This window comes from Agelaius tricolor, unplaced genomic scaffold (genome assembly GCF_023055355.1).
Source record: "Agelaius tricolor isolate 1412-34295 unplaced genomic scaffold, bAgeTri1.0.p SCAF_28, whole genome shotgun sequence".
Lineage (NCBI taxonomy): Eukaryota > Metazoa > Chordata > Aves > Passeriformes > Icteridae > Agelaius > Agelaius tricolor.
Genome location: NW_027269288.1, coordinates 7,595,032 through 7,612,987, shown reverse-complemented (window position 1 = coordinate 7,612,987; position 17,956 = coordinate 7,595,032). Strand labels below are relative to the sequence as shown.

The 17,956-nt window shown below is 44.6% G+C and overlaps 2 protein-coding genes across 9 annotated transcripts; one reads left to right on the top strand and one right to left on the bottom strand.

The window, feature by feature from the left end:
* Window positions 1-59: 59 nt before the first annotated feature.
* MRPL20 (mitochondrial ribosomal protein L20) lies at window positions 60-3,523 on the bottom strand. Of its 5 annotated transcripts, none has more exons than XM_071449249.1 (5): window positions 3,143-3,523; window positions 2,984-3,102; window positions 1,853-1,963; window positions 1,505-1,582; window positions 60-638 (listed from the first exon to the last, which is right to left on the bottom strand). In XM_071449249.1, the coding sequence occupies exons 2-5, from the start codon at window positions 3,068-3,070 to the stop codon at window positions 462-464; spliced, it is 453 nt and encodes a 150-aa protein (XP_071305350.1). In that variant the 5' UTR covers window positions 3,071-3,102; window positions 3,143-3,523; the 3' UTR covers window positions 60-461. The 5 variants fall into 5 exon arrangements, with proteins under 5 accessions (XP_071305350.1, XP_071305349.1, XP_071305351.1 ...); XM_071449248.1 differs by having other exon boundaries at window positions 2,984-3,098; XM_071449250.1 differs by having other exon boundaries at window positions 3,183-3,523.
* A 2,985-nt stretch (window positions 3,524-6,508) lies between these two features.
* TMEM88B (transmembrane protein 88B) lies at window positions 6,509-11,967 on the top strand. 4 transcript variants are annotated; one of them, XR_011682635.1, is made up of 3 exons: window positions 6,509-7,307; window positions 10,629-11,126; window positions 11,328-11,967. XR_011682635.1 is itself a non-coding variant. In XM_071449038.1 (2 exons), the coding sequence occupies exons 1-2, from the start codon at window positions 7,038-7,040 to the stop codon at window positions 10,887-10,889; spliced, it is 531 nt and encodes a 176-aa protein (XP_071305139.1). In that variant the 5' UTR covers window positions 6,509-7,037; the 3' UTR covers window positions 10,890-11,967. The 4 variants fall into 4 exon arrangements, 1 of the variants encoding a protein (XP_071305139.1); XR_011682634.1 differs by having other exon boundaries at window positions 10,629-11,226; XR_011682633.1 differs by having other exon boundaries at window positions 10,629-11,440; window positions 11,641-11,967.
* The last annotated feature ends 5,989 nt before the right edge of the window (window positions 11,968-17,956 follow it).

The window sequence follows — 17,956 nt, the reverse complement described above, 5'->3', positions numbered from 1 at the left end:
ATCCCCCGGCTGTATTTTCCCAATGAAGTGCCAGAATTAACACAAATTGTTTCCCCATAGCAGTTTTCAATAAAAATCTCTTTATTAAATCTTTAGAAGTACAAACTATGTGTATCCTTAACTCCCAGGCTCCACTTGTGAGGGTCAACATTCCCTCCCATCCCAGTGTTCTCTCCATTCAGAATTCACCACACAAATTAAGTTTATTTTCTACTAGCAGTTACCAAAAAAATACCTTTATTAAGCCACTGTATGGCCTGACTGCTAACCTTGAAGTGTGCTATTAATTTAACAGGTTTCAGTGACAACAACACAGGGAAAAAGCCATCAAGGAGAAGCTTCACACGCACACGATCCTCAGAGGATTTGTTCCACATTTTCCATTTTTCAGCAGCAGTCACACAACAGGTTTGCTTCACAATCAAATCCCTGCTCCTAAAACATACACACAGGCTCTGATATCAATAGTGGTGGTGCACAATACGTGAAAATATCCCCTCTGGTTCTTTTCCATCTCCCAGGGCAGCCAGGAACCCTTCCTGTCTCCTCCTCTGGGCCAAAGCTGCCAGGGATTTGAATGTCTTTGGCTCATAAATGGCCAAGTCAGCCAGAACTTTCCTGTTCAGCTCCACCTGGGACTAAAGGCAAGAAAAAAATTGTTGGTTAAGGACTGTGATTTTTAGGAACAAACACTAATGCTTATTTTTAAATATATTTAAGTTACATAGACTTTATTAAATATAGTAAAACTTTATTATTAAATAAAATTAAATGTATTAAATATAATGAACACCCTTTATTAAATATAATGAACACTCTTTACTGTTTATATAAACACCCTTCATTAAGTATGATTAAACACACTAAAGCCTTAAGACCTGAGTCTTAAAGCAGATTAACTTTTTTCTACCCTGTGCAATTTGGAGCTTTTAAAGACTGCCAGACACTCCCTGGCCATGGATATCTCATTAATCCACCATGTAAAAATTATTTTCTGACTGTCTCTGAAGTTTTTCTGGTAGAAACCAAGAACTGAAGAAAAATCTCTAGTTTTGCCTCAAGGTCAGGTTAATCCATAGCATCTATTTCGACTCAAACAAATTAAAACAGAATCACCAAACTGAAACAAATTCCCAGCATGTTTTAAAACCAAGGGACAATGGCACCAAGTTTCTGCATTCTCCACGCTCACCAAATCACAATTATAATGAAAAGAATAAGGATTTCTTAGGTTTTTGGGTTTTTTGCCCACACAAGCTTTGTACTTTTAAATTTCTTGAAGTAGAAGGAAAAGCAGCTGTCACTGAATGCCCACAAAAAAGCATTTAAAAAATCTCGTAACTTTTGGGGACAGAACATGAGGTAAAGCCACAATGTTCACCAGGATAAAAGGGAAGAAAAATAGTTTAGGGCAGAACTTCATTCCTGAAGTGGATGAAACTGCTTTCACAAGCCTTTCATCACTCTAATTAGTAAGTAATTATCCTCCAAACCACATCCTTACCTTGGCCAGGTTGCTTATGAAGGCTGGGTACTTCAAACCATGTTCAAGGGAAGCTGCTTCAATCCTTGTGATCCAGAGCTGAAGGTATAAAAATCAATATATTGCATGATAAAACACTTTAAAATAAACCCTTTGCCACGCTGGTCTGCTCACACTCATTAAATATAAATTATAATATTTTCACGGAATATCCTGAGCTGGAAGGGACCCACAAGAAAATGCTGCTTTGAACTCCAACTTTTCCCTCATTGTTTTAAAAGAAACAACCCCCCCAGAGTAAGAAAAGCAGCTGTTTCACTCCTGCCTGGCTCCCATTTTGATGTTTCCACCCAACATTTTGCTCTTTACCGCTCTGAGGAATCTCTTCTTCTCCCTCCTGGCCTTGGTGGACTTGACGAAAGCCCTGCGGACGCTCCTCACTGCCAGCTTGTAGCAGCGGTTCTTCCTGCCACGAAAATGCTGCAAAAAAAACCCCAGAATGGTCCTATTTAATTAAATTTAAATATATAACACTAATAAAGCTCATTTGCATTCTCAGTTCTGCGTAATAAGAATCGCTGAACCCTTCACAAAGGGTGAAGGCCTGAGGGTTCACGCCCTAAGCCTTCAGTTGGCATATAATGAAAATATTCTTTTTATCGTGGAAATACGTGGAATATAATATCATATGGAATATAATAGCATGGAAATATATTTTTTTCATGAAAAATCTGAAGCTGAGGAGTTGGAGCAGGGTGGAAAAATCTCAGTTTAGCAGAGGCAACACCAGGCCTCACTTTAGGCTGTGCTTCTGTGGGAAAGGCAATTACAAAATCATGGGCAGTGCTTTCACCCAACACTGAATTCACATTTATTCTCATTCCTGAGCTCCCCTCTGTTGTGTCTGTATGAACACAGGGATGGGGCAGGAACATTTATCAAACAGAAAAAAAAATTTAAATTTGTTCTCTGGCATCCATCTAACACAACATAGGGAAAAAGCAGCCAGTGCTGCACCAGAAATAACTGGTACAAAACCAAAATATTGTATCTTTTATCAACATTTTCTATCTCAGTATTACAGCAAGATGTAATTTTAAGAATTTTATCATAGTGCTTAGGATGCCCTTGAGAAAGGTTCATCCCTAGCCTCGGCACAGCAGCTTGCACTCCGGCACAAGTCCTTGAGAACAAGGTTAATTTTTTCTTTGCCCAGTAAAACAAACAAAGAAAAAACACTCAAAAAGAAACACAACCAGCACAGCTGCATTTAGCGAAACACAGCTCACTTTACAGCACGAAAAAAGCCCAGAACGGTTCGGGTGGGAAAGGGAGCTCCGAGCGCACCCGGTGCCAGCCCTGCATGGGCAGGGACCCCTCCGGCTGCTCCAAAGCCCGACCAGCACTGCAGGGACGGGGCATTCCCGGCTCCGGGACCGTGCCCGGGGCACACGGCAGTGCCGGGGGATGCGGGGACAGCGCCGGGGACCCCGCACTCACCCGCGCGTACTTGAGCACCTCCTGCACCCTCCAGAAGCGATCCGAGAGGCGGCTGCGCACCCAGCGCGCCGCGCTCAGCACCACCATGGCTGCGGCACGGTGCCTGCCTGCCTGCCTGCCTGCTTTCCTTCCTTTCTCCCTCCCTTCCTGCCTGCCTGCTTTCCTTCCTTTCTCCCTCCCTGCCTGCCTGCCTGCCTGCTTTCCTTCCTTTCTCCCTCCCTGCCTGCCTGCTTTCCTTCCTTTCTCCCTTCCTGCCTGCCTCCGTGCCTGCCTGCTTTCCTTCCGGGGCGGCACCGACCTGCCCGGCCCTCCCTGAGCCTGCCTCAGAGCGGGGCCGCCGGGCTTCCTCACAGCCGGCCCTCGAGTGTGGCGGAGCTTCCTCTGCTCCTGCTCCCGCTGCTTCCTCTGATCCTGTCCCTGAGCCTTCCCGGAGCTTCCTTTGGACCTTCCCTCGGTTCTTCCTCTGATCCTGTCCCCCAGCCTTCCCGATCCTTTTTCCAGTCCTTCCCCCGGTTCTTCCTTTGATCCTTCCTCCGGTTCTACCCCCGACCCTTCCCGGTTCTCCCTCTGATCCTTTCCCCTGAGCCTTCCCGGACCTTCCTCCAGTCCTTCTTCCAGCCTTTCCCCAGGTCCTTCCTCCGGTTCTTCTCCCCGGTCCTTCCCCAGATCCTTCCCGGTCGTTCTTCCAGCCCTTCTCCAGTTCTTTCGCCTTCTCCCGATCTTCCCCTTGCCCTTCCTCCGGTCCTTCCCCTGTCCTCCACCCTTTTCCTGGCCGCTTTTCCCGGTCCTTCCCCGGCTTTTCCAGCTCCCCCGGCTCCTCTCCCACAGCACAGTGGCTTTTCCCCGTGCTGGGCATCCCCTGCCCCAGCCTGAGGACAGCCGTGGAATCAAGGAATATCCTGAGTAGGAAAGGACCCACAGGGATCGTCCAGCCCAGCCCCTGGCCCTGCACGGACACCCCAAAATCCCACTCTGTGCATCCCCGGGAGCGCTGTCCAAACCCTCCTGGAGCTCTCATTCCCTGGGGAGCCTGGGCAGTGCCCCAGAACTCTCTGGGGGAAAAACCTTTCCCAAAATCCAACCTAAACCTCCCCTGACGCAGCTCCAGCCGTTCCCTCAGGTCACCAGAAACCTTCACCCTCTGGCTGAAGAACCTTTAGCTGATCCCAGCCCTCTGATGTGACCACAACACCCTCGTCACCTGCCTGAGGTGTGACCCAAGGCAGCCCAACCCCACAGCTCAGCTGGGAGCAGGCACACGCACTGTGGTTGTACCAAAATCCCCTGGAAAAAGGAGCTGGGCTGATTGGAGTGTGCATTCCCATAGCTCAGTGAGGGATTTGGGGTTTTGTATCCCCAGCAGTGCTCCAGCCACCAGTGTGAGCAGATTTGGTGTTGTTTTCAGTGGCTGGAAGGATTCCATCGTGGATAACAAGCCTTAGAGCATCCTGCAAGGGTTAGGGTTAGAGAATGGGAGACATCAATTGAAAATTTATGGGCTGTGCAAACCACAAGATGGTGCTGCCAGAAAATGATTCCATGGGAGCAGCAGTCTCAGCGTCAGAGAACTGGTGGATTTTTTTAAAAATCATCACCACTTCCAGCATCTCAGAGCAATCATGCTCCTGTTATAAACTGCTCCATCATCAATCATCAAGATCTTCCCCACTTCTGGGAAAGTTCTTGTCCAGAATGTGGAAATTTCAGAGAAATCTTTCTCAATATCGCTGAGGTTTGTCTGACACAAAGTTCACTTGGTTATTACAAGAACCAGTAGAAAATAAATGTACAGAACACAATTTTCAGACCTCCCTGAAAAGGTTAAAATACATTTTCATGACAGCAAAAGAACTTTGGAAAGTTTCCCTGGATTTAGCAAAGCTTCTTAGAATTTTTGGCACTTTTATGAATGCTTAAATTGTATTTCACCACACCCCTGTGCCATCACCAGCAGATGGTAAAAGCAGATGTAGGATTTTTAGCTGCCCAGCACTGAGTTAATCTTTCCACGGTTTAAGCCTAAAATTGATTTCTCTTCCTATAGTTTTGAGTTTGGGTTCTTTCTGTTTGTGTGACTCCTTTTTTTCCACTTAAAGTTTGAAAAATATTATGTCTTTAAATCTAACCAGAATTTAGACGGGCAGAGGAACCACTGAGGCTCCCAGAGCTCCCTACCACTTGTCACATTTATGGTTTCCTGCACAGCTCCAGATTTTATTATTAACGCTATCTCTGGCCTGTGCAGCCCTGAAAACAGGATGGATCCAGCAGTTATTTCCCCTGGGATGTCTGGACAGATCTGAGAAGAGATTTCACATTTTGCAGCTTGAGTGGAGGCTGCTGCCCTGCAAACTCCCCTGGGAGCCATCCAGCCCTGGAGTGCAGGGAAGGAACAGGATGGAAATGGACTTGTCACACTCTGCTGTCTGCTTCAGAGCTTGTTTCTCTCTGTATTTTTTAATATCTCTCTCTTATTACTGCCACTGTATCTTGGAGGCTACACAGGCATGGAGATGGCACTGAAATTCTTAAATAATATTGATCTTATGAAGGAGATGAAATAATTGATAATTGCTGTGCCTCCTCTATGAGAGTATCAATATGTTCTGCAAACAATAACAGATGACTGCAGGGGACAGATGATTTCTGAGGAATACAGTGATTATTATCAATTTCTCTAAGGTTTTTTTTTATTATTTTTTAATCTAGAGAGGAATTTTAGAAAATGAATCAGAGGCAGAATGATTAAAGTTGGAGAGGGACCATCTTGACCCGGGGATGGATGGTTGGAAGGATTGGCCAGCACAGAGAGCACTGAGGCTGCTCTGTAAACACAGCAGCCTTGCAAAGCTGAGCTCAGAAGGGACCACAGTGCTGGGTGTGAGTGGCTGTGGCTGCAGTGACAGCACCACACGCTGCTCCCATCTCTGTGCACGGCGAGGGCAGCAGGGCTCAGAGCCTGGGACACGGCTCCTGCCCTTCCTCGGCACTGCTCAGCTCCTTGGGGTGAGGCTTGGGCAGCAATACCTGCCTGAAGAGCATGGAAAGGTGATTTGAAGACAAGGAACTGCCTGGGGGTGCCTAAACCTGATATTCTGAACACCTAAACCTGGAATTCTGAGCACCTAAACCTGGAATTCTGAGCACCTGATCTGCTGAACATCTGAGCCTGACATCCTGAGCATCTAAGCCTGATATTCTGAATTTAAGCCTGACATCCTGAGCATCTAAGCCTGATATTCTGAACACCTGAGCCTGAAATCCTGAACATCGAAGTCTGATATTCTGAACACCTAAACCTGATATTCTGAACACCCAAGCCTGATCTGCTGAACACCTGAGCCTGATATCCTGAACTTAAGCCTGATATTCTGAATACCTGAGCCTGAAATCCTGAACATCGAAGTCTGATATTCTGAACACCTAAACCTAATATTCTGAGCACCTAAGCCTGATTTGCTGAACATCTAAGCTTGACATCCTGAACCTAAGCCTGATATTCTGAACACCTGAGCCTGAATCCTGAATCTAAGCCTGATATTCTGAACTCCTGAATCCTGAATCTAAGCCTGATATTTTGAACATCTAAGCCTGATATTCTGAACACCCGAAATCCTGACCTTAAGCCTGACATCCTGACCACCCAGCTGAGCTGGAAGGTGGAGGGGGATACCAAAGCCCACTGAGCAGCCCATCACAGCTACCACAGCAACCCTTTGGGACCTCTTGGGACCGTAATCCTGGGAAAAACAACAGCAAATTCAGCAGGACTCGGGATTCTAAACCAAAATAAAAGCTGCTGCCAAACTTCCAGCAGATCTGCTTTGGGGCTGAGTCTGGGAGAAGCATCTGAAAGAAGCAAATTGTGCTGAGCAGGTGCTGGGGGAGCAGGGAGACCTTTCCTTGCTGCTCCACGATGATCTCTGGCTGAGAGCTCCTGGCCACGCGTGGAGGAGACAGGAGAAACCTTTGCAAGCTCCTTCCCAGCTCTGCTGGACCAAAAGCAAGGAAATACTTTTGGATAAGAGTGTGGGTTGGTGGATCTCCTTGAAGGATGCCTGGCCAGGAGCCTGAGGACTTTGGAGCAGAAATCCTGTCGGAAAAATCGCGGATGATCCCTGGGCTCCCCCCGTATGACATGGATGAGCAGCTCCTGCCCCGGCAGCCCCGCAGCCCCTGCTGCTGCCTGGCCTGGACCCTGCTGATAGGAACCATGAACTCCCTGGTTTTCCTCCTGAATTTGCTCCTGATGTTTGTTATTTTCACCGTCGTGCTCCTTCCTACCATCGTGGTGGTTTACTTTGGCTTCCAGTGCCACTCCCAGGTAGGTGCCACTCCTCAAGGGCAGGGCCACACCTGAGGGTTCCTCTGAGCCCCAGGTGAGCAGTGCCTGGAAGGGACAGGAAAAACTCCCCAGGTTTTGGCTTTGGGCAGAGATTTTTCCCTGTGTGAAGAGTCAGGGCTGACAAGGACAGGTATTGTGGGAAATTGGGCAATGGAGTTGTGTCCCCATGGAAATTGGGCAATGGAGTTGTGTCCCCATGGAAATTGGGCAATGGAGTTCAGTCCCCCAAGAAGAGGTGCCAGGTGAGGTGAACACACTCCCTGCCATGGTGGAATTGCTGTTTGCATTTTAATTTCACAATTATTTCTCTCTTCCCTGGGATTTCTGTCACTGAGAGCTGCCAACCCGAGCTCCAGAGCTCGCAGCCCTTCCTGGGCTCTGGAAGGGTTTGCTGCTTTCTGTTGAAGTAAATTTAGGATCTGCCTAATTAGGATTAGTAAAATCTGACAGAATTGGCAATCCCCTTCTCATGCCAATCTAACATTGCTGCTCCCAAACATTCTGTGCATTCCTCACAGCACAAATGAGCCTCCTTTGTCCATCCAGGCTCTGTTTGCTGCCATCATTTCCTTATTTACCAATCCCTTCTTGCTATATTCCTTTAAACAGTTTTGGGATCAGCTGACCAAGGGTGGATGTGAAAAAGCAATTCCCTGTTTTCCTTGCAGGCATGGGCTGTTAGACCAGCTCAATGTGCCTTTTTCATAAGTCATAAACAGGGCCTGCAAATTGGACTGAAAATGGGAAAAAAACCTCCCAGAACTGCCCCTTCCAGCTTCCCTCACCTTGGAAAACCTCGAGTTCTCCTTTGCACACACACTCCAAGGCTTTGAGGAGATGCAGAATGTTCTTTGAGTGCAGCCAAGTGCACCAGAAGTGAAAGCTGCTGGAAGATGTGAGGAGCTTTTTAAACTCAGCTTTTCCCTTAACGCAATCATAGCAAGGGATTGTGGCTTCCCCAGAGCAGTCCCTGTCTTTGGGCCATGGTTTTTGAGTGGCTCCCCAGCAGCCAGGGGCTGCTTTCTGCACTGCAGCTCCATTAGGTGGATTTATTGTTGGTTTTTAGCGTGATTGTGTTCCTTTCACTGCTGAAAAGAGAGAAGAATAAAGTCAGAGGCTGCCTGCAGCATTTGGAGTGCAGAACAAGCGAGTGCTCGGCTCAGCTCTGCTGCTGCCAGCATCAAAGGAGGGCTCTGAACAGCACTCAGCCAGGCCCAGAGAGGTTTTCTTTGCAAGTGGTCATTTCTGGCAGGTTTTTCAGGCAGAAATGAGTGTACACAGAGAGCAGAGCACAAAGGGGTCTGGAGAGCCACGGGATGGCCAGCATCTGTCTGCAGAATAGAACAGATTTCTGTATTTTCATTTATTTTGTTTTGTAGATGTGTATATCATTTATATTTATTTTTATTTACATAAAAAGATATATATTATATAAATTTATAGTATAATATATATTATAAAATTATGTAGATATTATTTTATTTATTTATTTTTTGTTCTTCCCAGTGTTGTGCCACCCACACCAGTGTAGCACCAGGAGGTTTTTTGGATTTGCTTTGTGCAGAATCTAACAGATTTCTGTATTTTTATTTCTTTTTATCAATATATTGATATATAATTTATATTTATTTCTATATTGACATATAATTTATATTATATTTTAATTATATATTGATATATAATTTATATTTATTTATACTGCCACACCAATATAGCACCAGGAGGTTTTTTGGATTTGGTTTGTGCAGAATCTTACAGATTACTGTATTTTTATTTATATATAATTTATATTTATTTAATTTCTATAAATATATATATATTATAAATTTAGAATATAATATATTTTTAATAAAAATATATAGATATTATTTTATTTATCTATTTTTTATTCTTCCCAGTGTTGTGCCACCCACACCAGTGTAGCACCAGGAGGTTTTTTTATTTGGTTTGTGCCTCTCCAGTGCTATTGGATGACTGAATAAAATGAGTGTTTCCTGCTCCAGGGTCAGTGTGCAGTGCTCCTGTCTCACAGGGAGAATTGAAAGCTTGATTAAGATGTGATTTCTGTCACAGACCGTACCTGAAGATTGCTCAGCTCTGAGAGAAGGAGCAAAAGAAAATCTTTCCTTTTTCCATGAAAACATTGGAAACTCAGGGGTGTTTTGGCCACTGCTGTCAGCACCAGGCCACATGAGAGGGGTGGCCCTGGCAGAGTTGGGTTAATGGGGGACTTTTCATAGAATTACAGAATCCCCAGGTTGGGAGAGACCTTCAAGATCATGGAGTCCAACCCAGCCCCAACCCCTCAACTCAACCCTGGCACCCAGGGATGGTGACTCCAGCACCTCCCTGGGCAGCCATTCCAGAACTTGATCACCTTTCTGTGAAAAACTTTATCCCCCTTTCTGTAAAAACCCTTTTCCCAATATCCAACCTAAATTTCCCTTGGTGGAACTTAAGGCTGTGTCCTCTGGTTCTGTAATTTCCTGGAGAAAGAGCCCAACTCCACCTGGCCAAAAGCACCTTTCAGGAGCTGTGGAGAGTGACAAGGTCACTTTATCACCTTTTCTGTAAAAAACTTCATCATCCTTTCTGTAAAAAACTTCTTCCCAATATCCAACCTGTATTTCCCTTGGTGCAGCTTAAGGCTGTGTCCTCTGGTTCTGTAATTTCCTGGAGAAAGAGCCCAACCCACCCAGCCAAAACCATCCTTCAGGGAGCTTTAGAGACTGATAAAGTCACTTTATCATCTCCCTTTCTGTAAAAACCTTCTTCCCAATATCCACCCTGTATTTCCCTTGGTGCAGCTCAAGGCTGTGTCCTCTGGTTCTGTCAGTGCCTGGAGAAAGAGCCCAGCCCCAGCTGAGCACAGGCACCTTTCAGGATCTGTGGAGAGTGCCAAGGTCACTTTATCACCTTTTCTGTAAAAAACTTCATCACTTTTCTGTAAAAACCTTCTTCCCAACATCCAACCTGTATTTCCCTTGGTGCAGCTTAAGGCTGTGTCCTCTGGTTCTGTAATTTCCTGGAGAAAGAGCCCAACCCACCCAGCCAAAACCATCCTTCAGGGAGCTTTAGAGACTGATAAAGTCACTTTATCACTTTTCTGTGAAAACCTTCTTCCCAATATCCAACCTGTATTTCCCTTGGTGCAGCTCAAGGCTGTGTCCTCTGGTTCTGGAGGAGAGAAACCCAAAGCCAACCCCACCTTTCCGGAGCTGCCCAGAGTGCTGAGGTCACTTTTTGGAGCTCCTTTCCCACGTCCTGATCCTGGCTGTGCCTCTCTCTCTCCCCCCGCAGGTGCTGCACTCCTCTGCCCGCTACTGCAAGAGCATCCTGGACGACAACAGCTCCTCTGCCCTCATCATCCTGGGCTTTGTCATCATGTCCCCCCTGCTGGTGGTGGCCATGGCCATCTACTGCAGCCTGGCCCGGCGCCTGCAGCTCCTGGTTTGCTGCCAGCCCTACAGCCTGGCCCTGTACAAGGGGGGCCGCTGCTGCCACGCTGGGGAGGGGGCTCCGTGCTGCGCCAGGGGCCGCCAGCTCAAGGCCTGGGTGTGACCCTGCAGCACCAGCGGCGTCCCCTCCCTGTGCCTCATCGTCATCATCATCATCATCGTCATCATCATCATCATCATCATCATCATCATCATCATCATCATCATCATCATCCTCGGCCCGCCCTGGGGTGCTGCTGCTGCTGCTGCTGCTGCTCAGCCGGGGCACACTGTGCTTTATCCAAAAATCCCCAAAAAATCTCAAAAATCTGCAGTGGAGTGGAGACACAGCGTGGGACAGGTGTAGGGAGGGCAGGGCAGCTTGATCCTCCAAAATGACTCTGTGGTTTATCCCAAAAATCCTAAAATTTGTAATGGAGTGAAAACACAGTGTGGGACAGGTATGGGGTGGGCAGAGCAGCTTCATCCTCCAAACTGACCCTGTAGTTTATCCCAAAAATCCCAAAAATCTGGAACAAAGTGGAAACACAGCGTGGGACAGGTGTGGGGTGGGCAGAGCAGCTTCATCCTCCAAACTGACCCTGTAGTTTATCCCAAAAATCCCCAAAAAATCTCAAAAAATCTGCAATGGAATGGAGACACAGTGTGGGACAGGTATGGGGTGGGCAGGGCAGCTTCATCCTTCGAAATCCCCTGTGCTTCATCCCAAAAATCCCAAAAATCTGCAACAGAGTGAAAACACAGCATGGGACAGGTATGGGGTGGGCAGGGCAGCTTCATCCTTCCAAATCCCCTGTGCTTTATCCCAAAAATCCCAAAAATCTGCAATGGAATGGAAACACAGCGTGGGACAGGTGTGGGGTGGGCAGAGCAGCTTCATCCTCCTAAATCATTCTGTGGTTTATCCCAAAAATCCCAAAAATCTGCAACAGAGTGAAAACACAGCGTGGGACAGGTGTGGGGTGGGCAGGGCAGCTTCATCCCTCCAAATCCTCTCTGGTGTTGTTTTTGGTCTTGTTTTTGGTGTTGTTTGTGGTGTTGTTTTTGGTGTTGTTCCTGCTCATCACTGCCTGCTGTCCCCTTTGTCCCCTTTAGAGCCATTTTGTCCCCTTTAGAGCCATTTTGTCCCCTTTAGAGCCATTCCCAGTTTTCTGTACAAATAAAGTTTGTGCCCATTCCCTCCTGGAGGAGTTTGTTCTGTCTCAAAGCCCTCCTGAAGCACAACCACCTCTTGCTCTCCACTTGGCAGCACTGTGAGGGTAAAATAGAATTTTTGTTCTTTCTGATGATTTCATTTTAATTTTATTTTTACAAATCAATGTTCTGATTGATTTCTCCTGCTGTTTGCTCTGATACCACCCAGAGGAATAACCAGGGGTGGTTACAGGGGGAAATGAACTGGAGGGGAAAAAAGAAATAAAAGGAGGAAAACAAGCGGACATTTTCTGACAAGACTGAAGAAAAACAAGAAAGTTCTGTTCCAGGCAAGGGAGATCTGCTGGAGGATAACAGGGTTTTGCCTGAGGGCACTGTCTGCTCACTGGGTACAGATATTTGATATGAGCTGCTGTTCCTTTTGCTCACCTGTAGTTTAATCCAACTGCTTTTAAAAGGAAAACATCCTTCAGCCTGGCAGGGCTGCAAAGAAACCCAGAGTTATTTGCTATGGCCTCCTTAATAAAAAAAAAATTATATTTCAGTTGGTATTTAATATATATAATATATTAAGTATAATATATAAAATACTCCATCGAGTATTTTATATTTTATATTTTATATTTTATATTTTATATTTTATATTTTATATTTTATATTTTATATTTTATATTTTATATTTTATATTTTATATATATAAAATGAATTTAATTCATTTAATTTGAATTCATTTATTATATCAATTTAATTCAAAAATGAATTTCCCTGCAGTGTCAGCAGCACAGCAGACAGCCCAGGCTGCCCTGGCAGGGGCAGAGCTTTATCCCAAAAAGCTTTTTTGGGATAAAAAATTCCCTGCAGTGCTGCAGCTCCAGGGTGAAGCTGAATTCATCCCACCAAGAAGCAGCAAAGCTGTGCTGGTGCTGAGGCCCTCCAGAGCAAGAGGGGAAAACAGGAGACCAAAAATATAATTTTTTGTCCCAGGACAGCCTTGAAGGAGAGAGGAAAGCCCACCAAGAAGCAGCAAAGCTTTGTTGGTGCTGAGGGAAAAACAGGAGACCAAAAAATCAAATTTTTTGTCTTAGAACAGCCTTGAAGGAGAGAGGAAAGCGATCCCACCAAGAAGCAGCAAAGCTGTGCTGGTGCTGAGCCCCTCCAGAGCAAGATAATGATTAAAGGGGAAAACAGGAGACCAAAAAAAATCCCTTTTTTTGTCCCAGAACAGCCTTGAAGGAGAGAGGAAACCAATCCCAGCCCAGTGGCTGCTCCAGGTCACCTCCCTGTCAGCCCTGCTGGATGAGGCTGCTCAGAAAAGCCCCAAGAACATCCTGGAGAGCAGAAAATTCCCTCCCAAGCCTGGCCAAGTGGATTTTTGTTGTTGGTTTTTTTTTTTCTGGCTGCAGACATTTCCATGAGGTCACTCTTGGAGTTCCTCCCGTGTCTGGAACGTTCACAACCAGAAATTCAAACGTTTTGGGGCTTTGTGATGCCTCCTGTGTCTCACTCTGGTGCAGTGTGGGGCAAAAGGGGCCTGCAGGGTTTGGGATCCTGTAGGGTTTGGGACCCTGCAGGGTTTGGGATCCTGTAGGGTTTGGGATCCTCCAGGATTTGGGACCATGCAGGACTTGGGACCCTGCAGGGTTTGGGATCCTGTAGAGTTTGGGATGCTCAAGGGTTTGGGATCCTGCAGGGTTTGGGATCCTGCAGAATTTGGGACCATGCAGGATTTGGGATCCTCCAGGATTTTGGATCCTGCAGGATTTGGGATCCTGCAGGGTTTGGGATGCTCAAGGGTTTGGGATCCTGCAGGATTTGGGACCCTGCAGAAATTGGGACCATGCAGGACTTGGGACCCTGCAGAATTTGGGATCCTGCAGGGTTTGGGAAGCTCAAGGATTTTGAATCCTGCAGGGTTTGGGATCCTCCAGGATTTGGGATCCTGTAGGGTTTGGGACCCTCCAGAATCTGGGACCTTGCAGGGTTTGGGATCCTCCAGGATTTGGGACCATGCAGGGTTTGGGATCCTCCAGGTTTTGGGATCCTGCAGGGTTTGGGATGTTCAAGGGTTTGGGATCCTGCAGGATTTGGGACCCTGCAGAAATTGGGACCATGCAGGACTTGGGACCCTGCAGGATTTGGGATCCTGCAGGATTTGGGACCCTCAAGGGTTTGGGACCCTCCAGGATTTGGGACCCTCCAGGATCTAGGACCTTGCAGGATTTGGGATCCTGCAGGGTTTGGGAAGCTCAAGGATTTTGGACCCTGCAGGGTTTGGGACCCTCCAGGATTTGGGATCCTTCCTGACTCAGTCTCCAGCTCCCCTGCTCCTTCAGAGCTGCTCCCAGATTAATTATCAACTGTACCAAAAGATGATTCGGGATTATACAGTTAATTAATTATCAACTGTACCAAAAGATGATTCAGGATTATACAGTTAATTAATTATCAACTGTACCAAAAGATGATTCCATGAATCCTTGGATCTGCTTTTTGATCTGCAGCCCTGGAAAAATGCTGGATTTAGGGCAGGGTCTGACATGTGGGGTGAAAAAATCGTGGTTTTTTGCTGGGTTCTGCTGATAAAACCTGCAGCAGTGGGGTCTCCTCACATCCTGCCGTGGATTGGGCCAGGGGAGAACAGGGAAAGGACCCCAGAATTCCAGCAGAACTCTGGAGATTTGTAGGAATTCCCTGAAGGGAGAGAAACCTCGATGGAAGCAGTAACATGAATAATCTGAGGGGCTGCTTTAATAAACTTCATAAAAACCCCTCACTTTAATAAACTCACTTTAATAAACTTACTGTAATAAACTAAATAACTTTAATAAAAAGGGATAAAAAAAAAATTCCCTTTTTAATTAAAATTTCACGGTTCAATTTCCCTCGTTTTCCCCTCTGGGACATTTTCCCCTCCTGTTCCAGGTGTTCCCTCCATTCCTGCCCAGCTTGCAAACCCTGGAGATGATGGAAAAAAGAGAAAATAAATCTGCAGAGAGGCTCTGGGTGGCTTTTTTTGGCCAAGCAATGTCCTTGACAGGTGTCAGGAAGCCAAGCAGAGGCAGAAAAATCCCCATGTGTGGGAGAACTCAGCAAAACAGGATCTGCCAGATTTCCTCCCTGTTTTCCACCCCATTTGTACAGAAATATCTGCAGATTTTTTTTTTTTTTTTTTTTAACAGCAATACCTGGTTGTCCTTTGGAGAAGATGGAAGTGGAAGTTTTGAGTGGATGGCTGGAATTGCAGATTTTCAGAGAACTGAGTGGAAATTTCAGGGAAATTTTCAGGATTTGGTGCGGGTGCAGCCGTTTTTGCTTTTCCCATTTTTCTCAATTTTTAGTGGCATTCCCAGTGACCCAGCCCATTTTTGGGGGGATTTTTAGGGCCATTCTCTAGGATTTTGCTGTAAATGCAGATTTCCACGTGGCTGATCTGTTCAGAGCCCTCACACTCTGAGCACCTCAATTCCTCCCTTATTTCCTAACAATTCCTCCTAGGAATTCCTCCTTCCTAATGCTTCTTCCTGGATTTTATTTTATTTTATTTTATTTTATTTTATTTTATTTTATTTTATTTTATTTTATTTATTTCATCCCTGTTGGCAAGTGGGGAGTGTGGATGGGCTCTGAATTCACGTTCTGCCTCTTCTTTCTTGGCTGAAAAAGCAAATTTATCTTGCAAAAGGAGCCTGATCCACCATGGAAGAGCAGAGAGGACATTTCTGTCCAGAAGTGCCACTTATTTATGGCTGAAAAAGCAAATTTATCTTGCAGAAAGAGCTTGACCACCCTGTGATATAAAGGTCATTTTGAATTTTATCTATTTTTGAGCTTTTTTGATATCAGGGTCTTTTTGAGGTCTTCCTACACCTGTGGAAGAGCAGAGAGGACATTTCTGCCCCTGATTTGTGGCTGAAAAAGCAAATTTATCTTGCAGAATGAGCCTGACCCACCACGGAAGAGCAGAGAGGACAATTCTGTCCAAAAATGCCACTTACTTATGGCTGAAAAAGCAAATTTATCTTGCACAAAGAGCCTGACCACCCTGTGGAAGAGCAGAGAGGACATTTCTGCCCCTGATTTGTGGGGGGATTTTTGTTCCCTGCTTGTTCTTTCATCGTTCAGGAATTCCAGCAGCCAGCTCTGGAACAAAAGCCTTTTATCCCCAGAAGAGATGGGGATTGTTTGGAATTTGTGATTTGCACAAATCTCTTTCTCTGGGATTCAGTTTTTTTGCCCAGGCTGACGTGGGAGGGAGGACAGAGAGCCCCCCACTGTCCTGGCCTTGTTTGACCATCAAATTAAAATGAGAAATGAATTTTTTTGTGAAGAATTTTCAAAGCCCTAAGAGAAGGCCCCGTGGTTCCTGCTGCCCTCTGCATCCCTGCAGAGGAAAAAAAAGCAAAATAAACAAAAAAAACCCACTCCAAATTGTCGGTTTTGGGGTTTTTTTTCTCTCTTCCAGATGCACAAATGATGGAGATCAGAACTCACGAGGGAGGCCGGGAGCTCTCGGCTCCTGACGTGGGTGGAAATTCCTCAGGAAACTCAGTCCTGAGGAGATTCTCCTAAATTTGGCTTTTCCAAGCGCTCTGGGCTCTCCTGACAGGATGGAGACAAAGCAGTCAAGAAATAAAGGAAATTATCCAAAGAATAGGCTGGGCTAAAAATGGAGCTGTCCCTGCAGAGCTCCTTGGGCTGCTCACAACTGAATCCAATTTTTTTGGAGCTGTTTGGGTTCCTGGTGAGGAAAGGGAAAAAAAAAAAAGGGACTCAAATCCTGCTCCTGAAGGAAATGAAGCAGGAATTTCAAATTTTAAGGATTTTTTTTTTTTTTTTTGCTGGAGGTTCTCAGGGTGGAACGTGAAAGGTTGGGTTTGGATTGAAAGAATGATGAGCTGCATGGAAAAGTCGGTTCAGGCAGATCTGAATCAGCCTCTCCTCCCTCAGAAACTTTCAACACAGCCTTTGGAAAGAGGGGAGGCAACTCAGAGAGGTGCAGTTTGTTAAAATTTAATATAAATTGTAATTTTATATTAAAATCATACTATATAATGTAATATATAAATTATAATTATTAATTTAAAATAGAATTTATAGAATGTAAATGGTAAAGAATATAAATTTTAATCTATTAAATTTAAATATATTAAAATCAAAATATACATATATATTCACTATATAAATTTATTTATGTACATTTATAGTATATATTAATATTTACTATAATGCTTAAAATATATATTAATAATTATATTATATTAATATAAATGTTAATTAGGATTTAGTTCATTATTATATATATTATTCATTATGTATTTATAATATATTATGATATAATGTATAAAATATATAATAGTTATATATTAATAATAATATGTCATATAATATATAATATGTACTATATAATATAATATATTAATATACATTATATAATACATAGAATTATAATATTAATAATATCTACTATGATATAATACATAATATATTATATTATAATATATTATTTATAATATTTATACTATTATTCAATTAATAGCTTTATAACAGTAATATAAATTTTAATATAATTTTAATATAGAAATTTTTAAATATACATTGTAAAAATCTAGCAAAACACTCAAAATCTCTTCACAAAAACAAGGAAGAGTCAATCCCAGCACTGCTCATCCTCTGAGAAACATAAAACTGGTGTTTGTTAGATGTAAACACATCTATTTTTGTAGTTTGTCTTCCAAGTCAAACAAAAATAAGAGATGACTCCAGGCTGAGCCCTGCATGACCTGGTGGTAACTGAGAAGTGACAAACCCAGGCCTGACCCCAGGCTGGCATTTCTGGGGTCGGGGAGATGAAGCTGGAGCCCTTGGCCTGCAGCTGAGCAGAAATTAATTAGCAGAAATTAATTAATTAGCAGAAATCACCTTCAAAGTGGGCGAACTTGTGAGAAGCGCTGCTCGCTTCCAAGAAAATTGAGAAAGGTTTATTAAAACCTTATCAAAAACACAACAGAAGAATGA

Coding starts and splice junctions, on each gene's coding strand:
- MRPL20 (XM_071449249.1), bottom strand. CDS start 3,070: ATGGTGGTGCTGAGCGCGGCGCGCTGGGTGCGCAGCCGCCTCTCGGAT. Junction 1,583..1,852: donor AGAAGAGATTCCTCAGAGCG/GTAAAGAGCAAA, acceptor TTATACCTTCAG/CTCTGGATCACAAGGATTGA. Junction 639..1,504: donor TCATAAGCAACCTGGCCAAG/GTAAGGATGTGG, acceptor TCTTGCCTTTAG/TCCCAGGTGGAGCTGAACAG.
- TMEM88B (XM_071449038.1), top strand. CDS start 7,038: ATGCCTGGCCAGGAGCCTGAGGACTTTGGAGCAGAAATCCTGTCGGAA. Junction 7,308..10,628: donor GCTTCCAGTGCCACTCCCAG/GTAGGTGCCACT, acceptor CTCCCCCCGCAG/GTGCTGCACTCCTCTGCCCG.